A 22221-nucleotide genomic window follows, 5' to 3' on the forward strand; every position below is an offset into this window, starting at 1 on the left:
ATACGTGTGTGTGTGTGTGTATACGTGTATGTGTGTGTATGTGTGTGTGTGTGTGTGTGTGTGTGCACTCACATGTGCACATATGTGAGCAGCAATAAGCAGGTGGGCTCAAACAAGATGAAGAAAGAAACATTGTCACTGAGTGAGCAAGTTAACCCCCTACTGGTAGGACATCAGCATTACATGGAGGCCAGTCCACCAATAGTGGGCCTCACTAAGAGGTAACAGAGGAATATAAAAAAGGAGGCAGAGAGATACCAGGACACCCCCCCCCCCCTTTTCATTAATTTATTTTTTGCTAAAATGTGGGGTATTTTCTCTAAGGTTTTCTCTCATTACAGTACAGTTACACTACAAAAATAATCTTACATAATTTGTTATATAGTTTATATTTTATTTAATGGCTGCCATTGTGACTCATTATATTCCAACCCAATTTTACTCTGATTTGTATATAATCACATAAATGGGAGAGTGTATTTTGTGATAGATATGTGGTAGTCACATATCTTTGACATATTATGTAACAAAATCAAAAATATATTTAGTTAGTGACTTAACATATCAATCCCTGGAACAGTGCTTTCCCCATGTTATGCAACAGAACGTTTCCTTATTTTAATCGACTTTGTGCCATGACTGAATAGTATTGTCTACTTTGACCTTTTGACATTTTGGAGCCTCCAAGCTTGGCACAAGCTGTCTCCCTGATGCCTAGTCTATGTCTGCTATGTTACACGGCTGTTCCGCAGGCCCCTGGAATGTTACTTGGACTATTTGGGCAAAATCAAGGGGTTGCAGAAGGCCCTTTGTGTAACCTAGGGTCTCCAAACTCAGCACATGCCATCTCCCTAAGACCTACTTCATGCATTCTAAGTATGGGGCCCCTATTTGTTGTTTTGCTTACCTGGCAGTTGATCATTCCGTCAAAATGATATAGTGAGTCATTGCTGAAGTGGTACACTGTGCCATGTTTAAAAAAATAAAAAATAAAAAAGTCCTCAGCTATAAGCTCAAATCATTTGTGTTTTTGTATAATTTGTCATACTCATAGCATTTGTGAGTTGTTACATGTAAATCTATAAAAGCTACATTGTGTGTAGTTGTAGTTATCCATTGGGATATCATTTAACTTGGAGCACAATTAAGCGTCTCCTTCCCTTATGGTAGAGTTCACCAATTTTATCCTCAAAGAAGGACCAGTGTGTCTGCAGGTTTTTGTTCCAACCAAGTAGTAGCAGACCTCATATAACAAACAAATAGATTGGACTGAGACTGGGACCAATTGATTGAACAGTTGGCATTAGGTATGTTTTTTACTTGACTAGCATGGCAAGTATCCATGCTTGTATTTTGTGGATAAGATTATTTATTTTTTTATATTTCTAGTATGTGTATTTCTTCCCGACTGTTCTAGTTTAAGTAGAAATTTAGATTTAATAAAAAAAAGGTCTATGTGGTCTATGATTCCACATAAGCACCTGTAGAATTGGCTAGATAATTGACTAGAGTTTTTCAGTTTCTGCCTGCATCATTTAAAGAAGACTAGAACTAATTACCTAATGTTGGTACCTATATGTATATTCTATACATTAGGATTACACCTAGTATAATACCTTGGCTAAAATAAAGCAAAAATGGCATGTTCCCACAGGATTTTAGTTTGATGCTTGGTGCTTGTCCAAATGCCAGAAACTGTCAAGATGCCAAGTGTGCACCACCCATAGTAACCATATTAACATATATATTATCACTAGTTTAGTTTAGCGAATTAAAACAATCCAGAGAACATATGGATGAAACATCTTAAGTTGTGGCACTATCAATTAAAATTAGGTAATAATCACTCGCATTGCAACTATAAAGGTGTGATATGACTTACATATTGTAGGTTGTCATTCCAACGCAAAAGAGATGTATTTTATGACTTCCACTAAGCAATTCCCATTATAGGTGTCCTACTTTAGCTAAACCTTAACAGGAACTTCCATGGCGCCAGCATTCTGTCCTGCCCACTGGACATTAATTTCCATTACATCTAAAGAATAAGGGTAGATAAGAATAAAGGACTAGCCTTTCTCTAGCCTTTATACATATTGGCTTTGTTAGATTTGCAAATGAAAAAAAAATTACTTTTTAATTTTCCAGACAACTCATAAGTAGACAATGTTATACAGTCATCATACTGTCATTTGAAATGAGGAAATATTTTAATGTTACTGGCACATAATATGGAGAAAGCACTGATACAGGTAATTGTATATTACTTTTCCACAAGCGAAAAATTAAGATGCTGTTACATATTATAATAAAGATATGTGACTGTCATGAAATACACTCTACATTTATATGATTGTCACAAATAAGAGTAATACTGGGTTGGACATTCATAACGCATATACTGAGCACACTTGATGAAACAACCTGAAATATCAGCTGAAAATAAAAGCCACAGTGAAAAGGAGAGTTAAGTTTAACATCGATGTGAAGCAGCTACGATCACTCTGTCTCCTTTGTGTGCTGGGTGTGACTGATCATTCACTGTGATCTGACACTGATCTTCACTGAACAGAAATGCTTGGAGGTGTTTTGACCACCTGGAGTTAGGCATGGACTCCTCTGTGTGTAATGCTTGCAGTATGAGAATTTGGTTTGGGCTTAATTTATGGCAGGTCAGCTGAAACACTCTTGGATACTCTTGGAGACTCTGGCTGAGCAGCATGTGGTCAAAGCCACCACTCCAGGTCTTAAGTTAGAAAGACATGTCAACTTAACAGGAAATAAGTGTATGTGTTTGAGTTTGTGGTTTTTAATGTGTGTACGGAATGCACGTGTGGAATTCTGTTTTTTTCTAAATGAGTTGTCAGTGCACGCTCCCATGACTGACTTGCTATGACTGGCGGCATAGTAAGGCTTTTATTCATAGTAATAGATTTGAGATCCACTTATCTTTGATATGTTAAGTAATTTATTTTACTTACAGAGTTCTGTTGAGAAAAAAGTTACTTGAAAACACATAAATAATAGTTACAAGAGTAGAAAATAGATTTTTAGTTCAGAGTTTATAGCTTTTTGCATAGAACCTTTCTGGATGTGTGAAACAGCTGTTATGCAGTATGAAATATACCCAAGCTCACTCCAACTTTCACACTCTCAGCATTTTGCTGCTGAATAATTAACTTAATTACTTTATTGTAGCAGGAAAGCAGGAAAAGTAATTTCATAGTTGGCAAAAAAGAGAAAAGACAATTAGGGAAAAGAAAAACACAAAAGGGTAGCATTAAGTCCAGGCTGAGGATTGTGGGTATAGGAAAACTGTAGTGAGAGCACAGTGGGAAGTAGCTGCAATACAGTAGGCCAAAAAGGTGTGTGCCAAAAAGCCAAGTCTGATTTCAGCATGGTATGCAAAGACACACACATCCACACATCTATACAAACACATGCACTGTCATGCCAGCAATGGTATGCTCTTCAGCCTTTCAGCACACTCCTTCTTCAGGGCATGGTACAGTCTGTTATCACAGCATGGCTCATGCCGTCAGGGAGTGCCGCAAGGTGACCTTGTAATCACCACTGTCCAATCAGTGAACAGTCCACAGGGACCTTACATTGAATAGTTTCCACTTGTGGCTAAGAATGATTGATTCCCTTAAAGTTTTAAATGGCAAACAAAGCCATGATTCAGCATCAGAAACATGAGTGCAAGAGTGGTGATAAGGCACTGTTGTCTAATGCCTACTTCAGTGGGGCTCTTAATTCCATGTAATGCCTTTGTCTACTCTTTGCAATTTCAGTAGCAAATCAAACAGATTTGGAAATAAGTAATAAAAAATAGACATATAGGCTATGTTAATGTGTTTGGTAGCCACTAATGAAGGCTTCTCTCCTCACCGTGTGCAGTGATAAAATCAGCTTGCCGTTTTGCGCATGAGGTCTTGTCCTGCCTGTGGAGTGCAGTGGAATGGTGTGCTCTGAGTGCAGGTATAGGATTGCTGCGTGGAATGAACAACTGGGTGTTGGCTGCAACTTAACATTACCTCTGCCATTCTGTGTTGGTGAATCCAATCCAGCCAAGATGGTGACCCAGGTTCCACGGGGAGCCAACCTCTCCCACAGTCCCAGTCACTCCAAATGATTTCGGAAAAGGGGCAAACAGTGTGCCATCTCTCAACTGCACTTCTGGACCTGGAGCTCCAAAAAGCCTTTCAGGAATATCAGGAACAACTGGACTCCCTTGGCATGTCCTCTCACCCAGTCCCCCCCAACACCGAGGATCAGAGTGGTGCATGTCTGTTAGTGGCCATGCCTGAAAGTGTTGGTGAGGAAGAGGAGCAAATCAGAAGTGTAACTACCAGGGAGAATTCTCTCTCACTGCCACTTTTGCAGGCAGAATCCCATAAAGGATGTGACAGGGGTTGCCATGGAAATGTTGGCATGCAAACAAATGATGCAGCAGCTTGTACAGAGGAGGTTGTGTTTAGCTTCAGAGACTATGTGCTTGGGAATAAGCAACCAGAAATAGCCAGAACTGAAGATCATAAAGAAGCATCATTAAAACACGGTGGCACATTGGACAGTCAGCCAAAGACTGAATTTCAGGAAGCAAATGGCAAAGATGCAAAAACTGATAAAGCTACAACAAAACAACAACATCCATTGAAAAACATTTCAGTACTAGAGACATTTACAAAGGCAGAAGCAAATGACACACAGGAAATGCAGGAAGGAATAGAACCTGTTGGCATACATGATTACAAGGACTCACACAAAGAAGAAAACAAGGAATGTACAATGCCAATGGAAACAGGAGGCATTCATGGAACAAATGCTGTGGAAAAGCCACATATTACATTTACCAAGGACAAACATAGTATTATTAGTACAAACCTGGTCACCAAATCAGAAACAAATGTTATGTCATCTGGTGATTTATCAATAGGTTCTCTAAAACAAAATGACATACACACTCAGCCAGTGTCACTGAACTCAAATACACAGGTTGGATTAGACCTAAACACACCGACGCAGGTGGATTCAATGACGCAGGCCCAAACCCTTACTCAGGCTATATGTCAGGCAGAAACAAACACTAAACTTGTAGAAATCTTAGCTTATCATAGACAGGGGCTAAACTTCCTGGAAGAGCTCGGGTTTCAGGGAGCACGGTCCATCTGCTCTCCATCTCCAGGGCCCGTTCCTGACCAGGATCATCTTACCCCTGTGGAGGCTACATATGCTCCCTTACTTAACTGTCTGCAGGGGCCTGAGAAGCCAGGTGACCACTGTAGGACAGATGGACCCTGCAAGCCAAAATCAGCACAAGTAACTTCACACCACAGCTGTTCAGTCAGAGTGGTCGAACAAGAAAAACATGTGCTCGAGGGATCTGCTGATACCACTCTGATTGATTTCAGATTTGGTGAAACTGTCTTTGAATGTGAGCATGAAAAGGGGTGCAGTATAGAGACATGTCCACTAGAGCAGGCCAGTGTGCTTTGTTTCGACAATGAAACTGGTACACACTTGCTGGCGCAGGAAGATACACACCCTCTGAGCAGAGCTGGTGCTGAAGAGAGAGAGGAGGAGGAGGAGGAGGAGGAGGAGGAGGAGGAGAGTGCCCTGAGAGAGGCTTCAGCACTGGCCATCAATTTCGTGTTGCCACTGACAACACCCGCAATGCCAGAAATGATAGAATGCGAGGGAACAAGAGAGAAGCAGACTAGTGATGCCTATAAGAAAGCCATAGCAAGCATGAAAGCAGCAGAGAAATATTTTTTAGTTGGAAACAGGCAATTACAGGGAAAGGATGAATCTTGGAGTTCAGAAGGAAAAGAGAGTGAAATTATAGCAGCAGAAAAGCACCTAAATTTATTAACCTCTCCAGAGACTATCAGCTCACCTGCAAAGCAAGACAAGGAGGTAGAAGCAGCATCTGAGGAGGGCTGTAGCAGCACAATACTACACAGCTCTGTGGATGATGAATGGAGGAGAGGTCTGCCCATTGATGGGTCTCTGGGGACGAACACTCTTTCTGCAGCTGGGGAGGGGGAGACAGACACAGTCAGTGTCGAGGACAGGACTGTGATTGGTGCCTCTCCTCCAGGGCTTCACGAGGAACGTGACTGGAAGGGAAAGAGCTCTGAGTCACTGGAGAGAAAGGGAGAGGGAGGGTCAGAGGCAAGTGGAGAGGAAGGGAGAGAGAAAGAAAAGGGAGGAGCATGGACCTTATTCAGACAGCAGGCAGCCCATACAAGAGGGGCGTTGCTGACCGAGACAGAGACGCATCCGTCCAATGACAATGCGGCATCACCGGTGGCAACACATCAAAGAGGTGAGCTCGTCACTTCCGTCACCGCAGACAGAGCTGAAGCAGCTTTACCCTTTTTGGCCAGTAGCAGAACAAACGCCTGCAGCTCTATAAACCCCCCCTCTCCTGTCTCCTTCTTAAACTCTGTAGAGACAGAGAGCAAGGCACCAGCAGTGGAGGACAGTCATTTGAATGAGAGTCGACGTGCCTTGGGAGAGAAGCTGCCAAGCGGTGATATTTCACATCCGCCCACATCCACTGTGGACAGTACAGATACTGGCAGCGATCAACAGGTGCAGGGTGCTTTGTGGACTCAGACTGTTGGTTGTAACACACAACAGATAAAGACGGGGACTGAAAAAGAAACCAGGAGAAGTGCAGACCATCATCCATCTTCTACACCTCAGGAGGATATGAAGGACATTACCGGACATGTGAAGGGGTTCCCATCAACCCAGGGGGATGGGGAGCTGAAGGAGAATGCTCTGCCCAGCCAGGTGACAGCTTTTGCTTCTCTGCCTCCACTGACGGTCCATGAGAACCTGCGGCACCCAGTAAGTGAGACCACCTTCAGCTTCCAGGGCTTTTTAAGCAATAGCAAACCAAAATCTGTCCAACCAGCAGCTCCCACCCACTGTGAGAGGAGCAGTGAGCCTGAGGGGATTGAGGGAGACACTGCTACGAATCTTGAAGAACACAGTGAAAGTGTAAAAGGAAGTGATGCAAAAGGCAAAATTGTTAGTATCGTACTGGGAGGTCCTAAAGAGGCACTATTGTCATCCTCAGTAAGAAACGTGAGTAATAATGATCTAAAGAATGCGCAGAACAACATTGCAGTTAATGAAAATCTTGAAGCGTTTCACAAACATAAAGGACAGGAGCAAGCTAAGACTGAAACTGTAACTGACAAACACAGCAGCCCTGAGGATCTATTTTCAGTAGAGACCATTACAGAAAAAAATGTTGTACTTCAGGAAATTGTTCTACAACAAATAGGAGGAAGTGACAGGGCTGTGGTGTGTCCAGAAGGTGACTCCATTTTGTTTGATGGAAACGGAGAGAAAAAAACAGAGGTCTTGGGCCCCACTGAAGACAAAGTGGATGGGAGGGATGCCAACCATGTGGAATACGATGTAACTGTAGCAGCTAAAAGACAAGAAACATGTCAATGCAGTTCAGAAAGCTTACCAAGTGACAGTGCACAGCAGGAATCTGAACCACTGGGAGGTGTTTTGGACAAGCTCTCTGTTAAGTCTGAAGTCCAACCTCTCTCCTCTCTTATGCCATCTCAGGTTGCAAGCTCAGAAACAGAAAGCATTGTCCCCAGTAACTCTGATAAGAGCATATGCATGTTCCAGCATGTGATGTTGGATGGATGTTCTCAGACAAAACCTGAAGTCCACACTGGTAAGATGCAATGTCAGATGTTTTCAGATCATGATGGTAGACCGGTCACAGGGATTGCCATGAGTGATGTGGATACAGAGGGCCCTGCTTCTGCTGCTGTGAACGTGTGTGTTTCAGTGGAAGAAATCCTTCCCTCAGTCAGCATTCAAAACAATGCCGAAGTGCCTGTTGTGCTCAGGCCTCCCGGCCCTATGCTGAGTCACTGGGAGTATATTAATGACTCTGATGTTCCTGTCTCAGGAGAGGAAATACAGTTCATTTCTGACCATATTCACATCAACAGTCTTAGCAATGGCAGTGATGTTAGAGGAGAAATGAAAGGTGAGATTTTAAAAGATAAAACTTTAGCAAAAAGAGATGAGCATAATTTGGCACTGGAGACAAAGGGAGAGAAAGAGGAAAAGGATTATGTCTGCTCCCCTACAGGAGTCTTAATGCAGGATGTGCTGACCATGCCTGCTTCTTCCCTGCTGGAGGCCCGGTTAGCACCTAATGAATCACCACTGAAGGGAACTAGTTTGGCACCAGGCAACCTACATAGTGATAAAAATGCAAATGTGAATAAAGATGAGCTAGATGAGGATACCAGAGATGGAAAGCCTAAAATGGATGTTACATTGAAGCCATCAGAGAAACAGGTGAAAGCTGATCTTGATCAAAAATCAATCTCTACAACTGCATTGGACATAACAAAACCTTATATTTCAGTACAGGACACTGACCAAAATGCTGAAACTCAGTTAATCATTTCCCATGACAGTGATGACAATTTTTTTTATAAATCTGATGCAATTTCTAAATCCAGTATCACTGAACTGAAGATGTCAGCAGCAGATAGTTTTGATGTCTCTTTTGGAAAATGCATCTTAGAATCTGAGGATAGCATGATCAATATTCAATCCTCACAATCTGCTAGTGCTAAACAGAATTCCTTAACAGAGATCAAAACCTCTGGCTCTGAGGAATCATGTGAGATTGATTCTTTTGAATCACTGTCCAGAGTGACAACACAACTGAATGCCTCTGACAGCAACCTTGATCTAAGTCAGGTGCCTACAGAAGATGCATGTAGCTTTGTCAAGGCTGCCACAGTCATTGTTGCTGGGACACCCATTCAACAACTTGGTTTTGTAAACACAGAAGAAATGAATCAAACACATTATGAAGGAGAAGAAAACATGATAAAACCTGAACAACTTGAAATACAACAGTGTGCAAAAGAAGCCAACTTAAAATTTATTACAGTAAAACAAGATGAGCAATTAATCAAAACCCAAAGTTCAGCAAAGGAGGAAGAGGCTAGAAAGCTTAAAGAACTGAAAAACACAGACAGGACAAAACTCCTTGAAGAGCAAAAGGAGATGCCTAAGAAGGAGATGGAAAGTGTACATACAAATGAGAAACAGATATTAATAAATGTGGATCATGATGGGGTACCAAGAGAAAAAACAGACCTCAGAGAAGAAAAACACTTTGAGGAAACATTTCCAGGAAAACCTTTGAAGGCTACTGTTCTGTCCGATCCTTGCTTAAACTTCACAGGGTTCATAAAGGAAGCCCAGAGCTGTGGTGAGGCTTTGACTGAGGATACTCATCCATCCATGGACCAGAACCTATCTGCAGCACTGCCCCTGGTTGAAGAGGCATGCTGTGAGACCACCTACACATACAATCAAAGTGCGCTGAGTGAATTAGATTTGGCACCTTGCCTGGATTCTCAGCCTTCAGGCCTGCAATGTCCATGGGAGAACATGGATGACCAAGAAACAGAGTTAAATGAGGATTCAGAGAAGGATGAAGGTGTTTGCTTGGAAAACGCTAAGGTTAGCTATCTTAGCTTTGAAGAGCAGGCCAAAGGGAATTTGGAAAGTGAAACAGGAGTTGAGAGTTCCTGTAGTGGCTTGGAGAAAGTGGAGAGAATCACATTGCTGGGAGGTGATGACAATAGCAATGTTGAGGGCGAAAAGTGTCATGATGGAAAGAAAAGTGAAAAGGAGCCTAAATGTAAACCAAAACATCTTGAAAGTGTCTCTTCCATTATTAAAAGTATGTCTAATATTATGAGTTATTCTGCAGAAGAAGACGAAAACCAAGAAGACCAGCGGGTGGAGATAGACAATCAAGAGTGTAAGACACCAGGCAGTTCAACAGCAGCTCCTGAAAATACAGGAGTCAAACTCGATCTTAGAGAATTACTAGTGTCTGTCATCAATGAATCACTTGAAATGGAGAGCAAATCTTCAGATTTTACTAGGGAATCACAGGTCAGTGGGAAGCCTGTGGATCTGGAAAGAGCCACACCTACCAATAAAGTAGTTCAACTGGCCATAAATGATTCAACTAAGCCACTTGAGAATTCCCACACCTCACACTGTGAATTTGAGCACAAAACAGAGGATCAGTGTTTCAGCATCACCCATGACAACAGCAGGTGTACTGAAGTATGCACCAGTGCTCAAACTGATGATATAGTGCCTTCTGTTTCTGGAACTCTTGAAACTCTGTCTGCAGAGCAGGCAGAACCTACTATTCAGCTCACTGCTAAGCAGCCAGATACTAATGTGTCCCCCTTGCTGGTCTATGTGGTCCATGAGAAAACACTAAGTGAAAATTTAGATGATGCCTCTCATCACACGGACAACGCAGAGCTCCTTTTTGCATCCACCGATGTACCTATTCAGACTGAGGCCATGGCTTTGGAACTAGAGGAGCATAGCCAGCCATCTCCTTCTGACCCTAGCTCTTTACAAAACACAGTGTGGAAGGATATAACCCACTCACAACAATGCCACACCGAGTTAGTGAGTCTTGAAACATATATGGAAACTGAAGAGGAGACCAGAAATATAAAAACACAAGCAACTATTTTAGAGGAGTCCAAACAAACTGAACACAAGGAGAAAGAGATAAATGGAAGTAAGGAAGAAAGAGAGGAGAATGAGTCAGCAGATCAGAGGGAACTCACAGAGATGACTGAAAGGTCCTTTGAGTGTGATGTTAAAGATGGAAAAGGAAATAATAACAACTTGCCTGAACAAACCGAGAACTCTGATGCTTCTGTAAGCAAAATAGAGAGTAGAAGCACCAATGTGTCAGCATCATATGCTATTGGTGGATTACAGTCTGAACTGAAGCAGGACTCTCCGACAGAGTCATCATTTTGCCCTGAATCCATTGTCTCCATGGTGACAAACTCACAGGATGCTTTCCAGGCATTACTCAATGCTAATGCACAATCCAGTACAGAGGCTATCCAGCCCTTTGTTCAAATTCAGTGTGAAAATGCCTTGAAAACTGAGAATGAAAAGGATCGCAATTCAACATATAGTGCACATGGAGAAGTAAACTGCAGTTTAATGCAGGAAGAAAAGACTGATGACCATGAGGGCACCAAGCAGTCAAATGATCAGGAGAGATCCGACTCTTCTCTGAGGACTAGCATATTACCTTCAGAGTACACTTCAGACAGCCCTGGCCAAGCTGTTCGGCCTGTAATGGAGCTGACAGAGGAGACAGTGGTACCAGGCAAAGAAGAATCATGTGAGAGTTCAAACTGGCTCAGAACACTGAGAGAGGCCGCTTCTGTCTCTCAGACTCAGGAGTATAAGGTTGACATTCCTCATGGACCTGCAGGGGACAGGTACTGCAGCCCTGAGAAATGTTCATGTCTGTGTTAGAGAGCTTATGTTATATACATATTGAGTAACCATAATAAAAATTTCCAGTTCAATATAGACTTTAGCATAGAAAACATTAACTCTAACATAACCATTATAGCTGGATTTTCACTTTTATTTACAAAAGGGTAAAGATGAATAGATTCACATGTCAAGGCTTAAGACTTGCATATAGTATTGCAATGCAAGGTCATATGAATTCTTGAGGGAAAGTAGAGAGAAGTGCATGCCCTACCATGTCCCATTATCCCTGGAAAGTGACCTCAACAGTGACATCAACTCATGCCCTTTAGGGCAAGAAAGAGACCATTCATAATACACATGCCCACAGATAGCACACACTCACACAGCCTGTTAACAATGGTTGATAGGATCTTTGTCCTGTGATGCACTCTTGATCACTTCTTGACCTGCTTTCTGTGCTTGTTGTTTCCCCATAGACCATTTGAGACCCTCAACTTGCTTCAAGCTGAGCAAGAATTCTGCACCCCTGTGGAAGACAGTGCTGCACCAGTGAAGGAGCCTTTAGAGGATCCACCTGACAGCAGGTGAGAGCTTCCTAATACCTTACTGCTACCATGTGTGACTCCTTCACAAAACTACTTCCAGTCATATGTATGTGTATGTTATGTATAGGTTTTGCTAAAAAATGACTTTAAAGGGATTTGAATTGTTAAAGAAGGAAAATTGTGTTTCTTGTGTTCATGCTTGGATGAAGAAATAATTTATTAGGACTGATTCATATGGTAGGGTTAGGTCTCCAGAAAGCTTGGGTGTAAATCAAGGATGTGATCATCTTAAAATAATATGTCTTCTATGACCTGATTAATGAACATCTGGAGACAATGCAAGAGGTTACTGAGAAAATGAAACCCTGCATTCAGACTGCAGGATACAGTGGTAGTTCATGCAGGGAGTTTCAGGGGATGACATCAGTACTGAAGAGAGAGAGGAGTCAGTTCCTTGACATCTGACATCTTCATGGGATGTAGGGGGGAAAAGGTAATAGAACAGTTATTTTCTAGTATGTGGTTATTAAAGGTTATTAAAGTGAATGCTATAGGATTTAATACCTGATTGTAAGCAATTTATGCTGAATGTCTTGGACTTTAAAAACACAATTTTAAAGTACTGTGGGTGCTTCTGTGTTTTATTATACAAGTAACTCTAAATTATGTTATGCCTGATATTACACCCTCAATAGTATATTAAGTGGATTTTTCATGTTTCATTGGACACGACCAAGATATCTTGTGTATTTTCCATTTCAGTAGAAGATATATCAGGTATATATTGATGGATATATCATGTGTAATCGTTTATTACACAGTGGAAGTACTCACTTGAGCAATCAAGACAGCAATCAGATACAGTCAGTTTGTAGAAGTTGATGACATTCAGGCATTCAGGCAAGTCTCAGTTTCACTTCATTGACCTGTTGGGTTTATATGGGAGAGATAGGAACGTTTAGTGCAGCACTTGTACATTCCATATTATTTTTCAAACTCTTCTATGATTAACTACTATGATGAACTACTCTTTGACTTACACTTTCTCTCTCATCCTCTCCCTTGCTCATTCTACTCTCCCTTGCTGTTAAACCTGACAGGCACAGCATACAATGGTGTAAAAAAGTGTTTGCCCCCTTCCTGATATCTTATTTTTTGGATGTTTGTCACATTTAAATGTTACAGATCATCAAAGAAATGTAAATATTAGACAAAGATAACACAAGTAAACACAAAATTCAGTTTTTAAATGATGGTTTTTATTATTAAGGGAAAAAAAATCCAAACCTACATGGCCCTGTGTGAAAAAGTGATTGCCCCTTCCTGTTAAAACATAAATGAACTGTGGTTTATCATATCTTTGGTAAGATGAATTCAATATCTCTAGCCACCCCCAGGCCTGATTACTGTCACACCTGTTCTCAATCAAGAAATCACTTAAATAGGACCTGCCTGACAAAGTGAAGTAGACCACAAAATCCTCAAAAGTTAGACATCATGCTGCAATCCAAAGAAATTTAGGAACAAATGAAATACAAAGTAATTGAGATCTATCAGTCTGGAAAATGTTATAAAGCCATTTCTAAAGCTTTGGGACTCCAGCAAACCAGAGTAAAAGCCATTATCCACAAATGGCGAAAACACGGAACAGTGGTGAACCTTCCCAGGAGTGCCCGGCCAAACCAAATTACCCCAAGAGTGCAGCGACGACTCATCCAAGAGGTCACAAAAGACCCCACAACAACATCCAAAGAACTGCAGGCCTCACTTGCCTCAGTAAGTGTTCTCAGTGTTCATGACTCCACCATAAGAAAGAGACGGGGCAAAAATGGCCTGCATGGCAGAGTTCCAAGACAAAAACCACTGCTGAGCCAAAAGAATATAAAGGCTCATTTCAGTTTTGCCAGAAAACATCTTGATGATCCCCAAGACTTTTGGGAAAAAACTCTGTGGACTGATGAGACAGAAGTTGAACTTTTTGGAAGGTGTATGTCCTATTACATCTGGCATAAAAGTAACAGCATTTCAGAAAAGGAACATCATACCAACAGTAAAATATGGTGGTGGTAGTGTGATGGTCTGGGGCTGTTTTGCTGCTTTAGGACCTGGAAGACCTGCTGCAGTAAATGGAACCATGAATTCTGCTGTCTACCAAAAAATCCTGAAGGAGAATGTCCGGCCATCTGTTTGTAACCTCGAGCTGAAACGCACTTGGGTTCTGCAGCAGGACAATGGTCCAAAACACACCAGCAAGTCCACCTCAGAATGGCTTAAGAAAAACAAAATGAAGACTTTGGAGTGGCCTAGTCAATGTCCTGACCTGAATCTGATTGAGTGGCATGACCTTAAAAAGGCGGTTCATGCTCGAAAACCATCCGATGTGGCCGAATTACAACAATTCTGCAAAAAAGAGTGGGCCAAAATTCCTCCACAGCGCTTTAAAAGACTCATTTGTCAGCTATCGCAAACGCTTGATTGCAGTTGTTGCTGCTAAGGGTGGTCCAAGCAGTTATTAGGTTTAGGGGGTTTTGTAGGTTTGGATTTTTTCCCCCCCTTAATAATAAAAACCTTCTTTTAAAAACTGCATTTTGTGTTTACTTGTGTTATCTTTGTCTAATATTTAAATTTGTTTGTTGATCTGAAACATTTAAGTGTGACAAACATGCAAAAAAATAAGATATCAGGAAGGGGGCAAACCCTTTTTCACACCACTGTATGTGAACAGAGCATTTGTTGGTTGTCAGTCACAGCTTTTGAGTCAGCACATGAAAGCGGAAGACCCGGCAGAGACCAGAGAGACAGACTGTCTGGATTTCTGTCTTCTCTCTTTGTGCTTGTTAGCTCACATTTGGTGCTTACTGGTGTTGGGTGCTGGAGTGTGAGAGTAGCTTTAGCTTATTCCAGTCCAAAGCTGCCAGGCACTGTCTGGCTCTCCCTTAGACATGGGCCACAAGGAATTTAGGCAGCATGCATGAGTGTGTGTGTGTGTGTGTGTGTGTGTGTGTGTGTGTGTGTGCATGTGTGTTAGTGTGCTACTACACATATGTGTTTGCTATTTGTGCCAACACCCTCTGATGAGGTCATTCTTAGAAGCCTGTCAGTTTAGAACAAAAGGCACAGTACAGGGGCACACTCTGGAACAGTGTGAACGGGTCAGGGTGCATGTGTGTGTGTTACACACAGAGAGAGAGAGAGAGAGAGTAAGAGAGAAATAGGGACACAGAGGGTGAAGGCCCATGAAGAGGCTGTCTGGGGTATTTTGAGTGACTAAAGAGACCATTCTCAATGCTCTCCTCTCCATTCACTTGACCTGGAGGAATCTGTGCTACAGCTTGGTAAGTTCTGAGTTTGCTGTACACAGACTCTTCGGTATGCTAAGTATTGTTAATTACAGTCTGTGTGTGCTGACCCCAGCAGATGGGTGGTGGGAGGTACTGTATGTTAAGGAGTCAAGGAGGGAGGGAATGTGTTGGAGCATGAGTAAATCTGTTGTGGAGAAGCACAAATCTTTGGCATCTTTCTAGTTTCTTTGGCATCTTTCCCCCCCATCTGCCTTATTTCTAGTGTCAGATAATTATCATTATTATGTGATCCGATCATTCCTTTTTATGCATGTGTTGACAGAGTTGAATGGACCACTCTCTATAGCAAAATCAATAAAAGACAACACTCCTCAATGCTCCTCAGCAACTATCCTCTGAACTTTGACAGACTGAAGCATATCTTCCCTGTAATATTTGACATGAATATAAACCTTTGCATTCAATGGACCTTTTCAAGATTGGTAATTTTTTAGAATCTGCTTCTGCCAAAGTCTATAGAAAATCAAAGAATTTCCACAGTGTTATAAATTTATGTCATGTCATTACAGTGCAACCTCAGGCCTAGAAATAATATTTTTCATGGTAGTAATTTGTCTCTAATCTGCTTAGACCTGCCAAAGTCTTTTGGGAAACTTTACAATTTGTTAAGATACTTTGGAAAGTTATAAGGATTATTTGACGTGCACTTCTGTAATTTGGCATAACATTTTTATTCATATGTATTGTTTGGGGTAATAAAATTGTACTAATAAGGTCAAAATATTTAAATTTGTAAAAAGTATCTTTAGTTCACATTCTTCTGCCTCAATATAATATATAATAAGTTACCATATGCTATATAACTTTATAACAGTTAATGCCTCTTTTACTATAAGTTCTGACTAACTCTGTGCCCTTTGGGGACATGTGAATGCTGGATTCTGAAAAAGCAAATTCATGTGTAAGTACAGCAAGAATAGCCTGGGGAAAAATATACAACCGGCTGAGAAACCAGCTTGGGTGTTTGAAAAGTATCTGAGTAACTGTTTCCATGGTGATTGATGGTGGATACAGTAGCCTAATTACTGGGACTGAAAGTTCAGTACATTGTGTTCTCTCCCACCATACTTTCTTTTAAAAAACAGTAGTATCACTATCTAGAAAAACTTGGCTGGAAAATTTCTTCATGTTGTGGGCCTTGGCTCTTAAACCAAACCACACTGCAATTAGCTGCTAAATTTCAGTCACTCTGGCTAATAGTGACTGCTTCTGGAGGAGTAGGGAAAGAATGCCTGCAGCACACAGCACTCGCACTGGTGTTGTTTTATAGCTGCTAAATGCCAGCTCCTTCAGCTACTCGTTATTTATTGCGGTCTGTTTGCTGTTAAACGCTGAGCGGGCCCTTAGACCCATTTCTCAGGATACAGCTGCTCTGGGTGCGTGAGAGTCTAGGTTTGTGAGTAATTGTGTGTACGTGTGTGTTTGTGTATGTGTGCATGTCAAAGAGAAAGAGACAGAGTGAGAGAACTGTGCTATTTAGCCTTTTCCCACAATATTCCTTTATTCTTGCCATCCTTATGCCACAATATAAAACTCAGTCTCAGAAATGTCACAGCAGAATATTCTACGTACAGCGTAATTGTCCTTCTGTTGATGAGCGGAGTTGGTCTGGTTGTATGGGGCTGTACAGTGTCTGACAGGCCAGTACTGTGCTATGTGCAGTTGTTGAGGGAGTGGGGATGTTGAGATGGTGGGATCTGCTGATTGAGGTGTATTTTTAGACTGGCAGGAGACACACCCCTGCCATGAGCAGCTGGAGCCCCCTCTGCCACACTGGCTGTGCGATCAGAGCTCATATCTGATAACATTCAGCTGGGCCTTTGCCAGCTCCCTCTGGCCTGTGTCATTGCTGATGTACAGTTTCACAGAAATAACAATGCCACATTTCTTATTTGTAGAGTAATTTTGCAAATCAGATTTGTAAATTAATTTTGCAAATCATAGTCTGTAATCAGACTATTTAGTAATACCTGAGGACACAGTGTGTTCTCATGCTGACCAGCATCCTCCTCATAAAATAACTCAAGAGCCTCTTTCTCCTCTTTCTACTTTACCGGACTTTTTATTAATCATTAACTCGCATGTATATGTGTATATATTGTTTATTCTAAATATATATTTTCCTGTAGCTATATATGGTATTGTTATATTATAACTATTATTATTATTGTATGTGTGTAAATACATGTGCGTGTATGCACACAGGCACACGTGCCTCATATATATATATATATATATATATATATATATATATATATATATATATATATATATATATATATATATATATAGTATATCACTAGGCGTTGGGGTGGCACTTGAGCAAATGTGAATAATATAGGAATGGTCCACATAATTTTTATTTTTACTTTATTTTATTGTAATTCTACCTTTAACTCTATTTTTTTTTGTATGCTGTAGCTGCCGTATCACTTGAATTTCCCCCATGCAGATCAATAAAGGGAATCTTATCTTGTCTTATCTTAGTTTTGTAACCAAGCTGGCTGATGATGCACTGTATTTTAGGCTTGCCTATCCATTCCCCTGTAATTTCATAATCATCATTGTTCTCTTACTCCTGTGTGTGTGTGTGTGTGTGTGTGTGTGTGGGTGGTGTGTTGTGGTGTTGTCTGCAGGTGTCCACTGACTGAAGCAGCTGAAAGCAGTGAGTGTGTCCCCTCTTTCCCCCCACCTCCAGAGGAGCACGCCTTCTCTCCTGCTCTGCCCGCTCATCTGCTCCAGGACAGCGCTGAGTTCCCCACCCCACCTCCCACCCCCCCAGAGAGAGCTCCCCAAGAGCCTGGGCCTGCTCATCCCACTCCACCCTCTGATCCTGATCAGCCCTGCCCTGCTGCAGCTCTCCTTGATCAATTGCAGGACACTTCCAGGACTCAGGAGGACCTGAGTCCTCCAGTCAGGTATGCTGCTTTATTACCTTTTATCCTGTAGAGATATAGATGTTCCTTGGTGAGATTTATACATGCAACTGCAGCTGTTCCTTCACTCCATTTAACCTCAGATTAGCTAATTTCATTGATACTCAGCAAAAAGTGCTTTATTTATAGAGGAGATGTGCAAGCTAAAAAAAGAGAAGCTATTAAGTTGACCACCCATGTGCATGCACTGCACGTGGATAATGAAACAATGCACACCTAAGAGTGCTGAGTCCTGGTCTATGTTCCCTCTGTTCTCTGGTTACCTATCTAAAAACACAACACTTGGACAGGCGGTCTCTGTGTGAATCACCACTAAGAGAGACATTATTTCCATCTGTATAATGCAGATTTTCCTTGCTAATGAGTGGTGATGACAGATTATACTGAAGGCTTAGTTTCTTACTGCAACCTTAGCACCATCCCCCTACTGATGAAAGTCATTCTCATAAAAGAACACAGTAATGCATCTGTCAGAGAGATTCATAGGGCCGGTGGGAGTTTCTTATGCACATTCTAAATTTCACAAAACCCAAGTGGATAGCAGAGACAACACACTAGTGATCTAGCTGTACTGTACAGATTTTAGGATACTTTTATTTTGTAATATTTCATATTTTTATAAATACTGCAGAAATATTAGGTTCTATTCCCACATTAACATCATAAGATATAATTGAAGATAAATAGATTAAAATAGTTTCACTTTTATTAGGAACAAGTGCTTACTGTGTATAGTGCTGTTGTCATAGATGAACCATTTCCTTGCTGTGTGTTTGTTCATTAAGCTATGACATCACTCTGGATTTAGATGAAGCCTTTGTTTGAATGGAGGACAGGATGACTCAGCCACGTTGACAGAACATTGTATGTACTTCCTGTTTCCGACGGTAGGGGGCGAGTGTGCTCCTGCCTTGCACCTGCACAGACTGTATATACAGTCTATGGTTGCCACTAGTTTGGATTTGCACACTGATGCCCACTGCTGTAATAAATGAGCAAGTGCAGGCTTAGGTCTGCAGTATCTGCAGTACATAGCGACCATGATTTTAGCTGCTGAAAATTATCTGCTGTTTCTTAACTCCTCCGTAGCTTTGTCATGAAATTGCCTTTTGTACGACCTGCTATGTCATTGTACACTTTCAGAATATATAAAAACAAAGCAAATAACTAATATAATCAAAACTATAAGGATGACGGTCAACTAGCAGAACAATAATTTGATGACCTTCATTGTGAACAGAAAATTATAGATTTGTTTCTTGTCTTTATTGACGATGAGTGTATGATTTAGGCCTACTACCTTCAAAGTATTGCAATATGGGAGGAAAAAAAAACCTTTCAGATGAACATTAGCCTACTGGGATTTGTCCCACTGAAAGTAACCCATCTTCCAGGCCACTGATGCCCATAAATACCTACTGCACCATTGCTGCATAAATATTCCATTAGGAGAAGCGGGGGCTGAGCCCTCTCCCTCTGTCTACAAAACCCAAGCAGCACCCAAAAGACTGTACTGCAGTATGGCTATTATCTGTAAACATGCTAGGTGGTCATGCCTGTGTAGACAGCAAGAATTCAGGTTCTTTTGATTCTTGAATATATGTATATTGAAGTATACACTTGAAGCTATCAGGAAGAAACAAGAAATTTTGTTTCTTTCTGATAGCTTATAGTGTAGACTTCAATATACATTTTATACTGATAATATATTGCCTACCAGTTTTTGGTAGGCAGTATTATGCCAGAAGGCATACGTTTGATATAATAGATATATAATAAAAGAGTACTGAATATGTAAAGAGAGTATCTTCATAGTATTAGATGCGTAGAAATAAAAAGCTCTTCCCCAGTTTGATGCTTTGCTTCTTGCGTATTTGCATATTTAAAAAGATCAAAGACAGATAGCCAATATGCTATAATGACAGGTTATATCAACAAATTAAATTCATACAGTTCATAAAGATTCTTGTGGTTTTTGTGTTTGATATTTTTTATTTCAGTCTGTACTGAAATTTGCGTTGATTGGTGTGCATTTCGACATAGGATTTGTGTTCATGGGATGGTGGGTTGAAACAACAGAAAGTACCACATAATTTAATGTGTCTGAACCATGAACTAGTGTGGTTACCATATAGCAGGGAAGCTGAAATGTGTTTTCTATAAGCTTTGAGTTTCTAAACAGCAAATATGTCATATGTATTTGTATAGAGAATGGGATTAAAGAGATTTGTGCCATTTATTTGCTCTGGGATATTTGTGCTGGCAGTTTACATTGCATCTGCCTGGTATTAGGAGCTCTGAATTCAGGTTTATTTTTTCATCATTCCAAAACACAAAGCCCACTGCGCTGGTGAAGCCAGCCCTGAAAGCGAATAGGTAGCACTATGCTTGTGTGAAAGGTTCTTTGTTCTGCTTTCCCATGAGTGAACAATAGATTGATAATCCTCAGATTTCAGACTCCCACTACATTGTCCCAAAGTCCCACAGCTACTGCTGTAAATCTATATGAACTGAGCAGACCTGGAAAAGCTGCTGTCTACCCTGTAGGCAGATATACTATACTCTGTCCTTCTTTGCGACCCTTAACTTTCCTGCTCTGTTTCTCCATTCATGTGCTTTGTCATTTCAATACCACATTTTGAAATGCCTGATTAGTGTGAGTGCAAGTTAATTAGATCTGCCATGCGGTCTGTCTCCCTTGGTTCCTTTGGGACTAACAGAATTCATTTTGGTAATGGCTGTTAGTAGAAGATCATGGTAGTTCTTTCTGTCCTGATACAGAGTAAATCTTTCATGCTGTTGCCATAAGAATGTAGAACCTTGGAAAAGGTATATAAGGTAAATAAGTTTGCAGTGATGTTGCCTATATTTGTGATTTACTGATACACCACTGGAAATCATGCCTGTAAGTGATACTGTCATCAAGATTGTTCGATTTGTAATTTATTCTTTTTTTTGTCATGCCTGATTAAGCATTAAATCAAACTAAAGCCATATTAGTGTTTTAGAGCTTAGATTAAGACAATAAGAAAGTAAAGGGTCTCTCTCTCTCTGTGTGTGTGTCTCTCTCTCTCTCTCTCTCTCTCTCTCTCTCTCTCTCTCTCTCTCTCTCTCTCTCTCTCTCTCTCTCTCACACACACACACACACACACACACACACACACACACACACACACACACACAAACAAAGAGGAATCTTTCTCAGGGTCTATTGTTAAATTCCTTTTGCTTTGGAGCTGTCTGTCCACTGAGGGCCAGCTAGGAGTTTCCATTATGTGAAAACACATAGTTCCTTTGTGTTATCTTTTCCAGATCATCTCTTTACAAGTCATGGAAATAAGATCATGACTGGAGAAAGAAGCAGTGATAAAGAGAATCTGTTGTGTTAAATACTAAATATCAGGTGTAACTGTGTGTGTGTCTTGGTTTAAGAGCGGGAGGGAGGGAGTGAGAAAGGTGGTGGGGGATGTGTCGCGTCACTCGGCTCGGTGTGCACTATTGTTTGCGTTCCATGTGCGGATAAGGCACCAGAGCTCAAGCAGATAGAGACAAGCTGCTTTTCTGTTTATACCCAACCAGTCCCAGGAGAAAGCGAGAGAGATGGAGACAGACAGGGGATGAAGGATGTCTCTGAATGGAGACTGAGAAAGGGGAGGTGCTAGTGTAGAGAGCCAGCATCGTCTTCCACCCCCCCCCCCCCCGTCTTATTTTCTCCGTCTTTTTTAATGTCGTCGCACACCGCTTCGCATCTCTACCCTTAAGGCTGTGCTGTTGTGGCGCATACGAAAGACTCCCACCCTCCTCCCTTTAATACGTAGAGGGTGTGCACTCGAGCGAGGGGACGGAGCCTTAGAGAGCCTCGGTGAGGGGGATCGCCCAGAGCCAGCCGGAGACGGGCGGCCGCGGAGGGCTGAGCGTTTGGCCGAGCGGGCTGCCCCCGATGCCATCTCACCCTGTTTCGATCAATTGCAGCGCAGACGGCCACCGGCACCAGCCTCCGCTTGCCCACCCCCGTCTCCCCCC

General features: G+C 41.5%; 1 protein-coding gene across 18 annotated transcripts in view; it reads left to right on the forward strand.

Moving 5' to 3' along the window:
- Window positions 1–22221, forward strand: part of tacc2 (transforming, acidic coiled-coil containing protein 2) — a 56536-nt gene that overhangs the window by 11024 nt on the left and 23291 nt on the right. For 14 of the 18 annotated variants that reach the window (XM_027029567.2, XM_027029568.2, XM_027029569.2 and 11 more), the window contains exons 1-3: window positions 6870–11354; window positions 11832–11939; window positions 17899–18180. In XM_027029567.2, the coding sequence (XP_026885368.2) occupies window positions 7588–11354; window positions 11832–11939; window positions 17899–18180 (4157 nt within the window). In that variant the 5' untranslated portion in view covers window positions 6870–7587. The other 4 variants (XM_035531450.1, XM_035531453.1, XM_035531451.1 and 1 more) reach the window with 2 other exon arrangements.

Source organism: Electrophorus electricus, chromosome 11 (assembly GCF_013358815.1).
Source record: "Electrophorus electricus isolate fEleEle1 chromosome 11, fEleEle1.pri, whole genome shotgun sequence".
Lineage (NCBI taxonomy): Eukaryota > Metazoa > Chordata > Actinopteri > Gymnotiformes > Gymnotidae > Electrophorus > Electrophorus electricus.